Here is a 17,541-nt window from a genome sequence, read left to right as displayed (position 1 = left end):
TTTTTTACTGTTGGTGATATAAACATTTAGGTTTACATATATATAATAATAACACCTAGGAAAAATAATATCGCTTATGGATCCATTGATGTTTGGGCCAGTAATAAGAAGATATATTTAGATTTAAACCCTTTGTGAATTTAATTTGTAGTTATAATTATTGTATTTCTAGGTTTTTATTAGAACGTATCCATGGAAACAAAAGCGTGATTTCCGGTTAATTATCCAATAGAATTCCCGCGAAAGCCAGCAAGGACTCCTATTGGCTAGAAGAAACGCATCTGTCTTATGCTTGAAGCCCGCGAGATCCAAAACAACACCGTAGGGGTGCAGACCAGTAACGGGCCTCAAGCCGTCAGTAACAATAACGAGGGTTGTCCTTCCACTAAGAGTACCGTGTCTATGAGGCTGTGCTAACATCCAGATAACCTCGTCTGATAATGCTGCCGCAGCAGAGGCAGAGAGCCTAGCAGGGATGTGAGTATTAGCGTTAGCATAGCAATTAGCACCCAGAAATCTCAGCGGAGACTCGGTTACCTTGTCAGCTAAACACCAACTGAAACTGCCTCCTAACAACGGCGGAATACAAACCGAAGCTCTTGAGTTGAGGTGGGTGTATTAATGGCTACTCTATGAGCTTCTTGGCTGTCAGTTAAACCCTTCCTAGTTCGTTGACTTCGCTCTTATACGATGAAACGCAATGTTAGACCTACTCGATCGTACATAAGCTTGGGAAATAAAGGACATACCATTTGTGTGCTACCCAAACTCTCCTGTGTTCAACTGAAGGGTGATTTGGACCTAAATAAGTCCTTCCCATGCACCCAGAGACCGAGCAATAGTTTATTTCCTTTGCAGCATCGTGAGTATCCCGACTTCATTACAGGTAATGTTTTTAATTAACACTTACCTGTTTTACTATAGCACTTTGGGATTTGTATCAATATAAAGTGCATTACAAGTTCAAATTATTATAAGAAGAAGGATGTCTACATCTGAAAAAATGACCGGCAGAGTTTGAACTTTTTAAATTCACTTAAATTATGACTTGAATTCATTCAATTATTTTTTTAAATGAGGAACTGGTTTGTCCAGCAATAAAAATCCTAATGTTCTCCCCACAGGAGAGCCTTTGGATGTTTACACCACCATGTCTGCGAAGAAATATTGTTTACTTCTTGGCTCCCAAGTTTCTTCTGACTCCTTGCCCAATGCTTCCCCTGAACCTGAGGAAAGTCTCATCAATCGGATTATTTCTGGAGATATAGCCCTGTCTGGACATCCATCTTCCATCAGCCCTAACAAAGTTATTCTCATTGTCTGCCATGAAACAGCAGAGGTAATGAACATGCAGTCAGTAATGTTTGTTGCTTGATCCTCAATATTTGAAAACTAACAACTTTAATATGTCACCTTTTTTATTATTATTATCAGATTTTATCAGTAAATGACCAGGCTGTCAAACTGTTTGAGAGCTCCACTAAGGAACTGGTTGGAAAGAAGCTGTCATCTGTTTTAAGGAGAACTAATCAGGTCCTGGAAGAAGCCCTGGAAGAAGATTATCAGCTAGCAGATGGAACCATTGCTACCCTGTCTGGACAAGTGGTATGAAAAACACTAAGCTGAAATTGTTTTCTGAGTTGTACATCTCACCATGTTATCACTCCGTCTGTATGATATTGAGAGAAAAAATATTCTGCAATATTGCAGCATACCTTAAGTGTGATGGTAACTGAAAAACTGATCATGTAAAAGTCCATTTAACTGGCAAAATGTATTCATGAAAGTTGAGCTTGAATACACCATTTGTGTAGATGATGCATTGAAGCAGTTCCTTGGTTAGATTTAGACAAACTTTGTCATTTTGTATATAGAGAGTATACGAAATGAAATTTTGATGCATTCAGCTTTCGACTGTGAATGAGCAGCTTACAACAGTGAAAGAAACATTACCATTTATAAATTGTAGCAGTGATCAAATGTGGACAATGTATTCAAAAAGGAAACCCAGTTTAAAGTCATGGTGCAAAAGGCATTGCTAGTTAAAGGTTCAGTGCACTGCAAATTGGAATATTTACCACATGAATGCTGTGTCACTCAATATTTGTGTATCTACTATAATAGTGCTATTTCATGTTTTTACGAAGTTTCTTTTCAATTTTGTTTTCTAGGTGGATGCTGTGAGATTATCTGGAGAGGTACCGGTATCTGTGTGTACCTACAGGCAGTCAGAAAATGAAGACCAGTTGCTTGTGATGATGGAATCTGTGGAGAGGATATCAGCCTTTGTCTCCTTTTCCCAAGATGTGTGTATTCCAATATCTATCTCTAAAAAAAACTACAATCATATGCCTACTTTTTTGGGTGTATATACATTGAAGTTGAAACATCTATTGTATAAAAAGATCCAACTAAACCTTTTCAGATAGCATTACCAACTGTTTTTTATTTTTAATTTACTAAAGGCTTGTATTTTTGACATATGCAGAGAAATGGCTTATAGAGGTTCACAATTCCCTTTCTTCAAAATTGTTAAGGATGTCAGGGAAGCTGTATTTGTGGGGTTACCTCAATATATAGAAGTGTACCCAGCCCAAACTTTGATGCTGCGAGTTATCCTCAGAAGCTCACAGGTATATCGGGTGTTCCAGATCATTTAAAGGTGTATGCAAACCTATGAAGGAGATGTTATTTGGATAAAAAACAGGTATTCCTCCCATTTTCTGGCATTTAGCAGGTAGAAATTATGTTGGTAATCCTAACTGCCTAAAAAAAAAGGGTTGATTAAGTGTGAGACATTGCAGACAAATAAATAATGTACCTTTTTTTATTTTGTGCAGGAATATCTGGTTTTAGATGTATATTTATTTTTCATTTAAGGGTTCTATCCTAAGCTCTGACTCAGCTTTTGCTCATCTACATGGATATCACCACCCTGAGGACTTAAAAGGAGTTTCTATAAAGGAGCTTATCCCGGCTTTACAAATTCCCCTCTACAGTCATGCATTGCCCAAAGTAAGAACAAAATACTGTTTAAATAATGACGTCTGTTTTTTTTATGTTTGCTGAATATTTTAGGTACATAACTAGTGTTCTGTAATAATTTCCTTTCAGATGCTCAGGGTTCAGAAGGTGTATGGGAAAAGCAAAGGAGGAGCATCTGTCCCGCTCTGTGTGAAACTTCAGGGGGCAGCGCTGTGTGGAAAACCACAGACCAACAACCATGATGACTGCGCCTCATCAAGAGACGACTCCCATCTCCTTTCTCCTGCGAGCAAGAAGAACATTTCAGATCATAGGAACTTCAAAGAGGCTCTCTCTCCATCATCCGGTAGAAAACATTCACAAATCAAACCTTGGATAATGATGTCAACTTCAACATGGTTACAACTACAGTATATTTGAGCCCATTTTAGCAGGTTTTATGCATATATATATAAACTCTCGCTGCACAAATCATTACATTGCTTAATATAAAAGGAGAAATTTAAAAAAATGAAGCCATCAAACACAGTTTAAAACATCGTTATTTTACTTATTGCAATAGTTAAGTTGAAAATGTTGAATAAGTGTTCATCATTTCAGGTCTTTGTCATTTCAGGTCTTTTGCACCTGCAGCTTTGAACTTTTATAATGTTTAATAATCCATTCATTTGCTGTAGGGAAATGTGGTTTTACAACTACAATACAAATTAGCTAACAGCCGCAGGGTACTCGGAGGTAATTTGGTTTAATCAGACGCCCTCCTCTGTCAAACAACCTGGCTCAGATCAGAATCAGATGTCATAGAATCCTATTAAGGTCAGTTTATACATGTAGGTAAAGCATTAGAATGAATGCATCTAATCATAGAATAGGCAAACAAAGTCTTATAAGTCTAAAACTATTAAGTAATAAAAGCTTCATGATCCACATTTTTTTTATTCTTATGAAAACTACACAAATAAATAGATTTATTTTTCACACACCTCAATGAACCTGCATTAAGATAAAGACACAAAGAAAGTACTGATGTTTGGGTTTGTTTGTTTTTAAGAAAAAGAATCTCTAAATAGATCCAAAGCAGGAAATAAAACAGTCTTTTCAAAAGTAGTAAAACAGTTTTTTTTTTGTTTTTTTTTTCCCTATCTGGGTCTATTGCTTTATGTTTTGTAGGTTTAGAAAACGTCATATCAACAAGAAGAAGGTCATGCCAGTCCTCCTGGCTGAATAGAACAGTATTTTAATATGTCGTCTGCTTTTAAATTAAAGCTGCTGGATATTTGTGATCCTGTTTTACTTAAACGAAAGGAGAAAAGGTGGGGTTGAATTTTTTTTTTTTTTACGATGCTCCTAACATTTCAAATTTTAGGTGCATTTTCATTTATAAGTGAAAATATGGGAGACCCGCCTCAAAGCATCAGCCACATGTGCTGGCCACAAAATTTTTAGAAATCCTGAATTCCAGTTAAAAGGCTAAAGTGTAGTTTATTATAAGTTATCATTCAATTCAAAAAGGCTTAAAAACTTGATCCGAGAGGAGAAATGTAATGATGCATCTCTAACCAGTTTTAAAACATTGATCCTTTAAGCACCAAAGACCAATTCAACATTTTTGTTTTCTTATCTTTTTTTTTACAGAAGGCGAAGCTGACCAGACCATCACCTCTCCCACGCAAACACCAGAGTACTCTGGAACAGTCTGGGCGTTCGCCCCTTTGAGCGGCCTTCTCCTCCTTCGGGCAGACAGTTCAATCTTCAGCATTCACAACCACCTGGCCCTTAGCTTGTTTGGATACAGCAAGGATGAGCTTGAGGGAAAGGTTAGCCAAATTGACCAGTCCAGCCAGGCTGCTCAAACTGAGGATCAGGTCAGCTCTTATATCTCTCACTGTCTCTTCTTGTCAACAGAGTGTCGCTTTTCTGATGCCTGGTTTCTATGAGTGGATGTCGGACTCGGACAGAAAAGCCGCCCCCGTTTCTGATTCTCAGGTGGAGATGGGCAAAAGTCCAGCCATGTCTAGAATATCAGTGAATAACGGTGAGAGCTTCTGCTTTTATGGAAATGTAGTTTGGTCTTTACTTGTACCATTTATATCTGCTATCTATTTAGCCCTGTGGATCTTTTTTTTTTCTCCTGTCCTAACCTTAGATCCCTCATCCCTGGTAGCTGGAGACATGGCTATGGTGCAGCAAGCTATCCTTAAAAAGAGCTCCAATGGTAGAGGCAGGATCTTCACTGGAACCAGCTCCAGGCTGGAGAATCAGGGCAGTTCTCTGTCTACGCTCTCTCTTCCTGCAGTCACCTCCACACATTTAGTTATGTAAGTAAGCAGCCACTATTTACTTAGGTTTTCATCAAAGAGGGGTGTTTTTTAAATACAGTAATTATTTATTCTATTATATATACCTTTGTGTGGTGTTTCATGAATACTGGAAAGACTAATGCTGCAGACGCAACAGGCGTGCCTTTAAACAGCACTTGTATCCATGTATATTTAATGTGCTTTGCAGGTAATCTGGACACACAGGCAGCTCTACTGTCTGGGACCAGAAATCACATTTTGACACTGTTTACATCCCCTGCCTCATCCCTGTTTATTTGGTCTGGGGGTATGAGATATAAGAATAATAATATATTATATAAGTGTATATATATAAGTCGTTACATATTTGGTCTAACAATGTTACTGCTTTAATTCTTTTTCTTTTCTACTATAGTCAAGTTTTTAGTGTAAATAATAATGGCATGTCTGTCATTTCTTTCTCTATCTTAAGACTAACAACCCTGTACATTTTTTTGTTTGTTTTTTATTAGGTTAATAAATGCATTTCCAGAGAAGTAGCTCAAAAAACAAATGGAAACTAACACATTTTTAACCACCCAAATTTTGCAAATAGTTGCAAAATTGTACTGGATCTACAGAGTGTCTATTAAGTGTCTTTTAAAAGGGATCACAGCTAAAAACTGCAACACGTTCTGTTCTGATTTTTGATGGATTATTATAAAGCATTCCATAATTATGAAGTGGAAGGAAAATTAAGATTACTTCTTTTTTATTTATATATATATATATATAAATCTCTTTATTTGTAATGAGCCTCTCTTTGTTAATGTATATATGCAGTAAGTATGAATCAATCACAGCTAATAATTTTGTTAAAGGTTTTGAGATTTTTGGGATTTGCAAAGAGACTTGAATTGTTTGTCACTTTTTTTATTGCTCATATCATGTTGGAGAGAGAATAATTGTAAACCTTTTTGTTAAAATGTTATCGAAGCGTCTCACTTTGATTTAGGGATAACCTCTGACCATAGTTCTAACAGGAATAGCTTTGTTGTAGATTAATCTACTGTAGTCTAGTGCAGTTTAGTAGTCTAGTGCAGTGCTACATTTCCCCATGTCTCTGATCACCTTCTCTCTCCATGCTGGAAAGCATTTCTACTGCGTGTTTCTGGCTCTGCCATATTTCAGAGAAAAGATGGAAGCTGTTTGTTTACTAATGTTCTTTATAAGAATTCTGAGGCCTATTGAACATCTGGATTCACACTAAACATACAGCATATCATCATGGCTGTTATATGATAATGTGATAAGTTTGAGGATTCGTCACTTTTCCATGGCACTGAATGGTTTTTTTTATATATATATATATATATATATATATATATATATATATATATAATTTGATCACAGGTTTCATATTTTATTCAACCTAATTAGCAGCATAAATAAAATGTCTTCCCAGGGCTAATGACACCACAGTGCTGATTGAGGAAGCAGCCCGGGCAGCTCCCTGCTCCACCTCGCTGGACGGGGCGGACTCCACCCAGGCTCTCCTTAAGACATACGCCTGGGTACAAACTCCAGAGGAGGATACATGCTGCTCGGTTTCCACCGATCCATCCATCCAAAACAGAGCTGAGCAGCTGGTTAATGTGAATCCGGACAGCATCGTACCTGCTGTCAGGATTACAGCAGGTACGATGTATTTTGACCTTCTTTACTTTGTGTATTATTTTTTTACTTGCACATTTAATCTTTATTAATTTCACTCCAGTTAAATAAATGATGAGGCCGTTAACGAGATTCTGAAATGTTTTCCACTTTTATATGCAGACACTCCTGGTCAAGATGGCAGAGCAGGTGGCAGCTGTAATGAGGCGAGAAATGATCATCACTCATGTCCCTCGGTCCTCCAAGGGTCGAGCTTTGAGATCATCTCAATGGAAAGCAGGTTGTTTAAATGTGGCAGTGATGCAGTCACAAAGCCTTAAAGATACAGTCTTTAGATAAATGCAGAAAAAAGATTTAACTTTTGTTTTTGAACTTAATTTCTCAGATCGTCCTGCGGTTTCTGTGAGAATTTTGCTGGTCAGGGTGATCAGGGAGCAGCCCAGGTAGATAAGTCCAATCTAGCGCATCCAGCGGATTCAGCCAGCTGCTTTGTGGACATCGACAGCAATGGAGATGCAGTAACACATGCTCTAGCAGATCTGAATCTGAACGACGGTGCCGGGCAGCTCGGCATCCAAAGGTGTACCAACGACTACCTGCAGTCGGTGATATCCTGTGATACAGCCGAGCTTCTAAAAACAGCTTCTCTGGGTGTGGAAGAATCAGACCAAAAAGCTGAGCCCACTGGTGCTGGAGTAGAGGCTAAGGTTGGTTTGAATGAAGAGCAAGATCAGTGGGAAGCGCTCTCTTTGATTCATAAAGGGAAGAACCAGGAGTGTTCAGTACAAGCGAATAGTGGAATTCAGTCCCATACAGACATGCCTGCCACATCAACACCTAAAAAACAGAAGATAAATGGACAAGACCTGATCTCAAACACTACACAGATACTAGAGGGACAGTTTGTAGGAAATGGATACCACAGAGATGGCTCAAGAGTAGGTTGGTAATTTAAAAATTTACTTTGTCATTTTCCTCCATTATAATCAGACACATAACCTAAAGTTACTGTATTTTTTTTCTTTTAACTTTCCTCTAGATGTGCAGTGTGACGTTTGCAGGACTAACCTCTCTGATGGAAACTTCATGTTCTGTGTGTGGATAAAAAGATCAAACCAGCAGGGGGCACTGTTGCAAACAGAGTCCTCGATTCACAACCAATCAGGAACAAGTCCAGCAAAGGTTAGCAGCAGTTGAGACCTGTCATCAGAAACTGTTTTTCAATATGTGAAAATTGAATAGAAATTTCTTTTTAGCATTCAACAAGAAAGAAGTAAGCATAAACATTTATGGCATGTACAAGCTTGCATGCACAGATCAATGCATACATGAAAAACAGAATATATATATATATATATATATATATATATATATATAACATTTTTGCTGAAAGTGGATGAAAGTATTTTTTTTCTCCCCATTAACAAAAGATGTTGGAAAAAAAAAAGTTTCCCCATCACAGTTTATCATGGTAGTGAAAAAGTAAAACCCTATACCAGGAACTTGGTTTTAAAAAATGAGTGGTTAGAGTAGCAGTTGGTACGGAAAATATTGAGACCATTTATTTAACTGCAGCCATTTGCTAAAAATCTAAAAAGTTCATTTCGTTTCACTCTAATGTACCCTCAGCAGCTGTGTAACTTGCATTTTGTTTGTGTGTTCCCTCCATCAGAGGGCGGGTGATGCCGGTCAAGGAGAAGCGCTGCGCTCCACTCTGGATCTTGAACATTCTCGGGCCTGTGACGGGCAGTTTGAAGAAGAATACCAACCAATCAAAGCCGTGGGGAAAGGAGCATTTGGTTTTGTCTGGAAGGCAATAAGACGCTCCAACGGACAAGAAGTAGGAGATAGTTTTGATGTAGAACTTTGGTAAATGTAGTACCGCTCCTGTTTACATGCAGTTTTTTTCCTCCTAACAAAACATGTGCAGGTCGTAGTGAAGTTTATTAACAAAGCAAGAATAATGAGTGACTGCTGGGTGGATGACCCGATGCTGGGAAAAGTGAGCCAGGAGATTGCCATATTGACCCGAGTCCAACACCATAACATTGTGAAGGTAACATTGCTGTTTTATAGCCTCAGGCAAACTAGATTATTTTATACTTTACATATCACTTTGCGTGTGTGTGTGTGTGTGTGTGTGTGTGTGTGTGTGTGTGTGTGTGTGTGTGTGTGTGTGTGTGTGTGTGTGTGTGTGTGTGTGTGGATGAACCTCTAGGTGACAGAGGTGTTTGAGAATGAGAGTTTTTTCCAGATGGTGATGGAGAAACATGGAGATGGTTTGGATCTTTTTGAATTCATAGACATGCAGCCAAGGCTGGATGAGCCGCTGGCCAGCTATATCTTTAGACAGGTAATGGTAACGACCAGCGATGGCACAGATGGAAGGTTAACTGAAGTGTTTTTGTGACTCAAGGTTCTGTGCGTTTCTGTTTTCCAGATTGTGGCAGCTGTTTTCTATCTGAGGACCAAGAACATCATTCACAGGGACATAAAAGATGAAAACATCATAATTGACAAATGTTTTCACATTCGACTGATAGATTTTGGTTCTGCTGCCATACTGGCTCCAGGGAAGCTGTTCTATAACTTTTGTGGGACGCTGGAGTATTGTTCACCAGAAGTGCTTCAGGGAAATCCGTGAGTCTTTCATTCATGCGAATAATAAATCAAATGCTTCTTAGACAAGTTCATAAACACTGGTCAGTTTTTGGTATGCATATGTTTGTTTTTTTTCTAAATTAGGAAAAGTTTATATTTTATTGCATTGGCCAACCAATGGACTAATACACTTTTTAGCAGAAATATGTCGAAATAAAGGTAAGCATGTGTGTAAGATATGTTCCTTTAAATATAAAAAATAAATATATTTCACTCTGGCTTATGTGAGGCCAGACAAACTGCCATGTAGCTTCCTGTTTCTACAATGTTTGTTGTGGATGGTAGCTCAGGAGCAAAGTATGAATTAAAGATGAGATCCATAAAGCCATTTCAGTGACGAGGACACTTTAAAAATTGCAACAATTTTTGTTTTTCTGCTCATTTAGTTCCTGTTGCACTTAAAAATTTCAGTGTGCTGCATTATGTGTAATGTAAGATCTGCCTTTTGGTTTCATCAGGAAAATATACCAATTACAAACTTTATGATGGCAGATAAATGATACAATGATCCCAATATTTAGTCATTACATAGCAGCGGTCCCCAACCTTTTTTGCGCCACGGACCGGTTATATGTTAGGCAATATTTTCACGGACCGGCCTTTAAAGTGTGGGGGGTAAATACAATCAAATAAAATGATAAGACTGGCATAAAATCAAATACGAACAGCATAAAAATAAAACTCACCATTATGTTGAATTAGTGAGAGCCCTGAGCTTGTTTCTCCGTAACGTGCTCCTAATGTCCTGTCTGCTCCGTAGCTTTGTTTTGGTCGCTGTAACCGCAGAAAATCCCGCTTGTGCGGCCCGGTACCAAATGACCAACGGACCGGTACCGGTCCGCGGCCCGGTGGTTGGGGGCCGCTGTTATATGGCATAATGGGTAAAAATGGTATTCTAGAGTGCTATATGTTTAGAAACGCATGTATTCAGGGCATTTATGAGTTTTCTACATTTGTTTTCTTTAAAAACAATTAGATTATATGTATTTCAAACTAAAACACATGAAACTAATTTTCTAGATTAGTGAAGTTGATCAGACAAGAGTTATTAGAGTTGTTCACAGGTTCTGTTCCTCCCTTTAGAGAGCAATAAGACTTCCCATGCAGAATCTAGGTCAGCACTCAGATACAGCCCTTCATAAACCATTAAACTTTATAATGTTTACAGAATCCATGTGTTCAGAATGCAATACTTCTTAAACTAAAACAACAAATGCTAAACACTGTATTGACTGCTGAGGTGAATCTGATGATTGCGCTCCTCTTCCAGCTATGAGGGTCCCGAGCTTGAGATGTGGTCTCTGGGCGTTCTGCTCTACACTCTACTGTTCAGTGAGAACCCATTCTGTGATGTAGGGGAAATCCTTGAAGCCAAACTAAGGCCTCCCTTCCCCCTGTCTCCAGGTATGCAGAAGTTCCCTCTTTCAATTTATTACCTCAGTCTTTTATAATTTGGTTATGCAAATATTCTTGGCGCCCCCTCTCAGAGCTGCATGCCGTTTTAAGAGGCCTGCTGCGCTCCAATCCAGCAAAGAGGATGACTTTAGACCAGCTTCTGTTGCAGTCGTGGATCAGCCAGCCCATTTCCCTCGTAGAATACAGCTGGACTGAGGTTGTTCCTTCTTCTCAGAGCTTCTGTAAGTAGTATTCAATATCTAGATTAGCTTAGGAACGAATTGGCACATTTTATTCTAAAAACTCATTATCTTCTAACAGGTTCTCCACAGAATCGGGACCCTAGTCCGACTGAATACGTCAGCCCAAGTCTGTTCCCAGATTATGGTGACGAGACTCTGTCAGAGGAAGACGAGGAAGAGAATCAGTCAATGGTGGCCCTGGAAACTGAGCTCCAAAAGTACCTCTCTGGGGATTGATTACTAGATTTAAAATGGCAGCAGCCTAACAGTCTGTCAGACATGAATATCCTAGTTACAACACAAGAAAAAATAAGCTTTTTAAATGGACATTTTTTTAGAGCAATTCATTTTTGTTAGTAATTAGAAAGATTTTAATGAATATGTATATATTTATATTTTTTTATAATCAGCTTTTCACAGTCTCCCTCCAGTCATAGTTCATGATCCTTTAGGAGGAGATGAGGTGAAGCTATAAACAGAAGAACCTAAATCTCTTTAGATTTATTGTTTGATTTCATTTTCTGAAATTGTTTTTTTAATACATTTTGTTCCTCTTTGCTAAAAAAAATACATCTAGCGTTGTAATCATAGATTCTCAGCTTTCTATTTTTTTATTAATTTATTTTTTTTGTGAATTACAGCTTTTTAATCAGAATTTTAATCTTGATGTTTGGATATTTTAATGACATGTAAAAACATCTAAAACACTTTTTGTATTTATTTTTATGCCTCAATAAATGTCTTCCCACAAACAAGTTCCAAACATCACTTGTTTAATTGCTTCTTAAGTGAAAGAACCTTGGAGTGAGAGGGGAAAGGAGCTGGACTCTAAGGAGGGATGTTATAGATGACCTTGAACAACATACTGAGTCAAATGAGGTTTATTTGAACAAACAAGAGCTGTGAAAATACCCTTTCTAATCTCAGACTGAAAGTTCTCCAAGAACACTTAAAGGTTCATGTCCTTTGAATACTGCTGACCTAAAAAAAACTGGACACCTTGAAATTGAATCAGTGTACAGGAAGTGGTATGTCTGGTTATTAATGTCAGTATAGATGTGGAAGGTATGGAAGTGCATGAAAGCAAGAAACAAACATTTACAATAAGTAGACGTGCACACTACACATTAACCATCAGAGCTAAAGGGGAAAGGTTTAAAGCGTGAGGAGGTTAAACCTGAATCATGGTTTCTGAGGTAGCAACACCACGGGCACCTTTCCCTGCAAATAAAGAGAGATTTAATTGTCCAAGTATCACTGTGTGTGCAGAGTACAGAACAATTGTAAATGGCAGTGATGGAAGTTTTTTTTGTTTTTTTTTTTTGAATATAGTCAGAGGTTAGAAGAGTACCCAAATCTTTTATCAAATAAGATCACTATAACTTTTTTTTCTACTTAAGCATAGCTAAGTAGTTACGGTATCCAACTACTCAAGTTAGTAAAATGGCTACTCAAATACTGAATAACTGTAGGCTTCTAACATCTGATTTAATGTTTGAAACTATGAGAGTTATGTGCTAATTCTGACTTCAATTAAAAAACTACAAAATTACCTCTTAATGGATTTCTTTTTCATCATAAATTTACAAAACCAGTCCTAACAGCAGGTCATGTCAGGAAATTATGAATTTGCAGATGCAATATCTACTATTCACTGAATTTTCACCTGCTCTCTGAATAGCTGAAGTTACTCATGGTGTGTAGAGTCACACCATGAGTAAATCAAGTAAATGTAACAAGTTACTGTCCACTTCTGCAAATAGCTTTATTGCTGGAAAGGAATTTAATGGGGTGGGATAAAATCGTGAAAAGTAAAGGTTCTGCTTTATTTTGTAAACTATAACACTTACCAAAAGTACTCTCCCTCTCATGGAAAGCATTGAATTGAGTAATTTCAATCTAAAGTTAAGCACTATGCTGAGGCACAGGACTCGAGAGCATTGGAGACCAGAGGAATTGAATTTGGCTCCCTGGAGAACTTCAAGAGAAATCTGTAAAGGTTGCAGCTTTTTTTGTTTTTGATTTCCAGGGCTAGATTTCTTGTTTCATATCTATGGATTTGGTTTGAGATAGGGCAGAAACTGCAAGTAAGGTCTTGTTTGATGCCAGTAGTGACTGCCCCCTATAAAGCTTTACTTTAAAACAAAAGGGCACCCTTGGATTATAAAGTGGGTTTGTCTTCAATTTAGGCTTAAGTTTAAAGGAAGACTGGTATATGGAGTACATAATAGGAGCAATAGTTTACTGATTATATTTGTTAAACTGACAATCTAAAAAAAAAAATATTGAGACTCATAAGAAAACCTTTATTTATTTATTTTTTTCTTTGAAACTATATGAAACACAGGAATGAACTTCAGTTCCTACCACAAAATTCCCCTGCTGTTACCTAGGTACCAAACATTGCATCAGGGAACGCTCTGTTTCTAGTCGGAAGATAATAAACGACGGACAATCATGGGGAGCCGTGTTGCTGTGCGGCTTGTGAGTTAAAATGCCTTGTTGCATTTAAACTTTTATTTTAAGTTAATTTCGATTGGTTGAAATAAGATGTTTGTTATCTTTTTAACTAAAGAAGCTCATTCGTAGACCAAGTGCTAAAATAAAAACTCGAAGAATCGATAGGAACCAAGCTAGTGAACCTGTTATAACCTTGTTAGGCTAACATTACAGTGTGTTACGTTGGTGTTTTGATTGTGATTTCTGTCTTTCACAGATTCTTCGACAGACTGTAAAAAATGTCTCCTCCTCCGCTTTCTTACCAGTCAAGGTTAAGCCCATGAATGGATCCCACCTCCCATCTTGGTGCCTGAGCTGCAGACTCTTATGTTCTGCCTCAGATCAGACTGCCTCTGTTTCATCCCAGAGCAGCCTAAGACTCTCTCCTGTTCTGTCCCTGCATTCTTTGAGCGATATGGGATTCACAGAGTCTCAGGCTGGTCAGTTATTCGACAGTGTGTCCAGGTTGAAAGGAGCCAGTGCTGCCAAACACGTCTTATCAACCCTTACAGTGCTATTTGTCCTGGGACTAAATCCCACTAGTGTGCAGAAACTGATTGACAAGTGTCCTGAGCTGTGCATGGTTAAAGAGACTCAGCTTCAGCAACGGATACAACATCTACGGAAGCTGGGTTTGGTTGAGGGTAAATATGTCCTCTAGCAACTGAAGAACTGATCAAAGCGTCAAACAGTATTTCACTTTTTATATTTTTACACATTTTGTCAGGTTGCAACCCAAAGCTTATTATATGCCCAATGAAAAGCATGGGGATGGCAGTATGATACTGCGGGGATGCGTTTCTTCATTTATTGATTGAAAAACTGGAATTTTTTGGTGGAACATGGACAAAGCTAATCATAGGTCAAATATTCAGATGTTTAGCTGTAAAAAATTTTTTTTACCATAAACCTTTTTTCACTCCACTTTACAGTCATGCAATTTTTTAGTTCATCACAATCAATCTCAATGGAATAAATTGCATTTTTGGATATAATATGATAAAAAAAAGTTGGAATTGAATACTTTTACATGGCAATGTACTTTAATCAAACATTTCCTATCGTCTCTCCTATAGGGAGTCTTCAGAGAACTGTGGTCCACTACCCTAAGATCTTAACCGTCCCTGTGAAGTCTGTAAAAAACGTGGTGCAGTTTCTCAGAGAGAAGTGTCAGTTTACCACCCAGCAGGTGACGGAAATCCTCCGAGATAGTCCAGCGGTGGTGTTGGAGGACTTGGACCAACTAGAGTACAAGTTTCAGGTCAGTATATAAAGAGCTTAAATAGAGCGGGTTTACTGTAAGGCTCTAAAGTTCTTTAAGAAAAAAAACAAACAAAACTTTCAATCAATGAAATTGTGCATTTCTTCCTTTACCAGTCCTGTTTTATTAAAAAAGGTAATAAATTACCTTTTTACCAAATGGGTGCCCGAAAAATGACTGCAGCAATTTACTAAATACTAAAAGCAGGAGCAACGTTTAATTTTGCTAACAAGACCATAGAGAAACTGATCAATTATGGAAATTTAATTGCAGTTTTGGCAAATTAAAAGAGAGGAGTGACATAAGAAGAAGAAACTGAGTTTGTCAATTTAAAATAAACTCTTAATAAAACTTATGAATTAAACTATAAATACATTTTTTCTGTATTATTGAAATTTGTATATCTTTTGCTTTTTTTAGATTTAGAATTGTTTTGTTTTTTTACATGAAAGGATTTTTAGATTTGTTTACATTTTAAAAGAAACCTTTTGGGCAGATTAGTTAGCTTTTACACTGATTTATTTACACTAAATGGAATTGGAAGTATAAAAAAAACATTTATTCTAGGTTGTTATTATATTTGTTTATACAAAAAAAATAAACCATAAAGCATTTTCTGTTTATATTTTTTCCCGTAGTTAACTGAAATCAATGTTGCATTAATATGATCTTTGCAGTATGACTGATATAACATATTAAATAGAACACACTCCTAAGATTTTCCATATGAGGACATAATAATATTACTACTTATTAATTATACTGTCTTTCTGAAATCGGCATTTCAGCTTTTATTTGTTTAGAAAAAATTAAAAAAAAGATCTCATTGGGACACCTTTTCATACCATTTTTTTCTTGCAAGAGTAGATGTAGTCAAACTGTATGCATCAAAGGAAATTTCGATGCACACAGCTTTTTAAAAGGATTGAGCGGCTTACAGCGGTGAAATCAACATTACCATGTATTAAGTGCAGCAGTGATCAGAGTGTAAACTGTAGGAGAAAAGGAAAACCAGTTTCAAGTCATATCAAAATGGATTGATATGGAAAGGTTCGGTTCAGTGCAAGTGAATAAATATGGTGCAAAATTTAGTAGAACATTAGGCTGTGTTCTATTTAAAGGGATTATGTAAAAAATCAGCCATGTTGGTAGTGCAAATCTGATGTTTTCAAGTGTGATGCAGAGTCTTGATTAGAGTCTCAGCAGTTCAACAGTCTGATGGCAGTGGGGAAGAAGCTGTTGAAGAACCTGCTGGTCCTGCGGCAAATGCTGCAAAGCCTTTTCCCAGAGGGCAGCAGGGAGAACAGTCTATGGTGGGGGGTGAGGGGTCACTAATGATGTACACAATAGCAACATTAGCAGTTTGTCATGGTTCATTTCTGGTCATCTGCACAAGAGGTAATGTGTTACACAAGTAACTATACTTACTTACCAGCTGCCTACAGGTGAACTCTTGAATGTTGGACCCCCACCCCGCTATTTTTTTGGAATAGAGACTAGAGCAATTATGGCAAGGCTGGCTAATGTTAACTACCTTCTAATGTTGATGTCAATACAGGAGGAGGATCAAAATTACACTTCGTGGAGAGTTTATTATTCCCAAAATGAGCCCAGACCCCCCAAAAAAGCCACTTTGACACACCAGATTACCCAGCAGGTTTTAATTCAAGTTTAACACCAACAAACAGGTTTTAAAACGAAAGGTCAGATTTCTGGGTGATGACTTCTTTAAATACGCAGAGATAAAATGGTATGGTTAAAAGATTTTATGGGGCTTTTTTCTTTCAATGAGCAATTACCAAATGACTACAATTTGCAAACTACAAACTGAAATTTGAGTTTTTTTTGTTTGTAGACTTAGTAATTTTTGACTTTTTATTCTTTCTAACTGCATGCGTTAAATACTGTCTCCACAGTACGTTTACTTCCGAATGGGAATCAAACAAGCAGAGATGGTGAAGTGCAGGTTGTTCCGTTTCACTATGGAAGATGTGCGCTGTCGTCACGTTTTCCTGGAGCGTCGAGGCCTGTACCAAACCCCGGACAAAAAAGGACAGACCACTATTATTAACCCCAAACTGGACAGCATCCTTAACGTGGACCAGCACACATTCATCGTAGATGTTGCTCAGGCGTCGGCTGAGGAATATGATGTGTTTCAGAAACTCTTGGCAAGAGAGTGGAAGGAGGAAGAGTTGGAGCATGGCAGCATCGAAGCTGATAGCGACGAGGAAGAGGATGACGAAGGAGAGGAACCCGATGGAAAAAGTGGATATAAGAAGAAGAAAAAGAGATAATTGAGAGCTGTTAGAATTAAGCATTGCATAAAGAATACATTGCGTTATTTAATGAATGTATGCATCTAATCAAATAAATGAACTGCTCCATTTTTACTGCTTCCTCTGTCTCTTCATGCCTGTGTATCTTTAGGCCCCAGAAAAAAGTCTGGTACTCACTTATGGACCTGTTTGTTCTTTCCTAGATTTTTCTCAATCTGCTGACGAGGAACTCGTTTTTGTGTTAGTTTAGGTGGCGTCATCATGCT

General features: G+C 37.7%; 2 protein-coding genes across 4 annotated transcripts; both read left to right on the top strand.

Annotated features, from left to right (window-relative positions):
* The first annotated feature begins 290 nt into the window (after nucleotides 1-290).
* On the top strand, nucleotides 291-11,961 carry pask (PAS domain containing serine/threonine kinase). Of its 3 annotated transcripts, none has more exons than XM_015399803.1 (20): nucleotides 291-609; nucleotides 1,125-1,339; nucleotides 1,435-1,605; nucleotides 2,172-2,306; nucleotides 2,881-3,015; nucleotides 3,115-3,331; nucleotides 4,621-4,802; nucleotides 4,891-5,020; nucleotides 5,132-5,303; nucleotides 6,730-6,962; nucleotides 7,101-7,218; nucleotides 7,324-7,880; nucleotides 7,978-8,120; nucleotides 8,611-8,778; nucleotides 8,869-8,994; nucleotides 9,157-9,291; nucleotides 9,379-9,578; nucleotides 10,870-11,003; nucleotides 11,087-11,236; nucleotides 11,316-11,960. In XM_015399803.1, exons 2-20 carry the CDS (start codon nucleotides 1,151-1,153, stop codon nucleotides 11,471-11,473), a joined length of 3,453 nt encoding a protein of 1,150 aa, XP_015255289.1. In that variant the 5' UTR covers nucleotides 291-609; nucleotides 1,125-1,150; the 3' UTR covers nucleotides 11,474-11,960. The 3 variants fall into 3 exon arrangements, with proteins under 3 accessions (XP_015255289.1, XP_015255288.1, XP_015255287.1); XM_015399802.1 differs by lacking the exon at nucleotides 291-609 and adding an exon at nucleotides 617-862 and having other exon boundaries at nucleotides 11,316-11,961; XM_015399801.1 differs by lacking the exon at nucleotides 291-609 and adding an exon at nucleotides 617-886 and having other exon boundaries at nucleotides 11,316-11,961.
* Nucleotides 11,962-13,715: 1,754 nt separating this feature from the next.
* LOC107101051 (transcription termination factor 4, mitochondrial-like) lies at nucleotides 13,716-17,377 on the top strand. The gene is made up of 3 exons (XM_015399806.1): nucleotides 13,716-14,379; nucleotides 14,812-14,996; nucleotides 16,913-17,377. Exons 1-3 carry the CDS (start codon nucleotides 14,016-14,018, stop codon nucleotides 17,291-17,293), a joined length of 930 nt encoding a protein of 309 aa, XP_015255292.1. The 5' UTR covers nucleotides 13,716-14,015; the 3' UTR covers nucleotides 17,294-17,377.
* The last annotated feature ends 164 nt before the right edge of the window (nucleotides 17,378-17,541 follow it).

Source organism: Cyprinodon variegatus, unplaced genomic scaffold (assembly GCF_000732505.1).
Source record: "Cyprinodon variegatus isolate N-32 unplaced genomic scaffold, C_variegatus-1.0 Scaffold1048, whole genome shotgun sequence".
Classification (NCBI taxonomy): Eukaryota; Metazoa; Chordata; class Actinopteri; order Cyprinodontiformes; family Cyprinodontidae; genus Cyprinodon; species Cyprinodon variegatus.
Note: the sequence above shows the minus strand (reverse complement) of the source record. Positions and strands in the feature narration are given on the sequence as shown.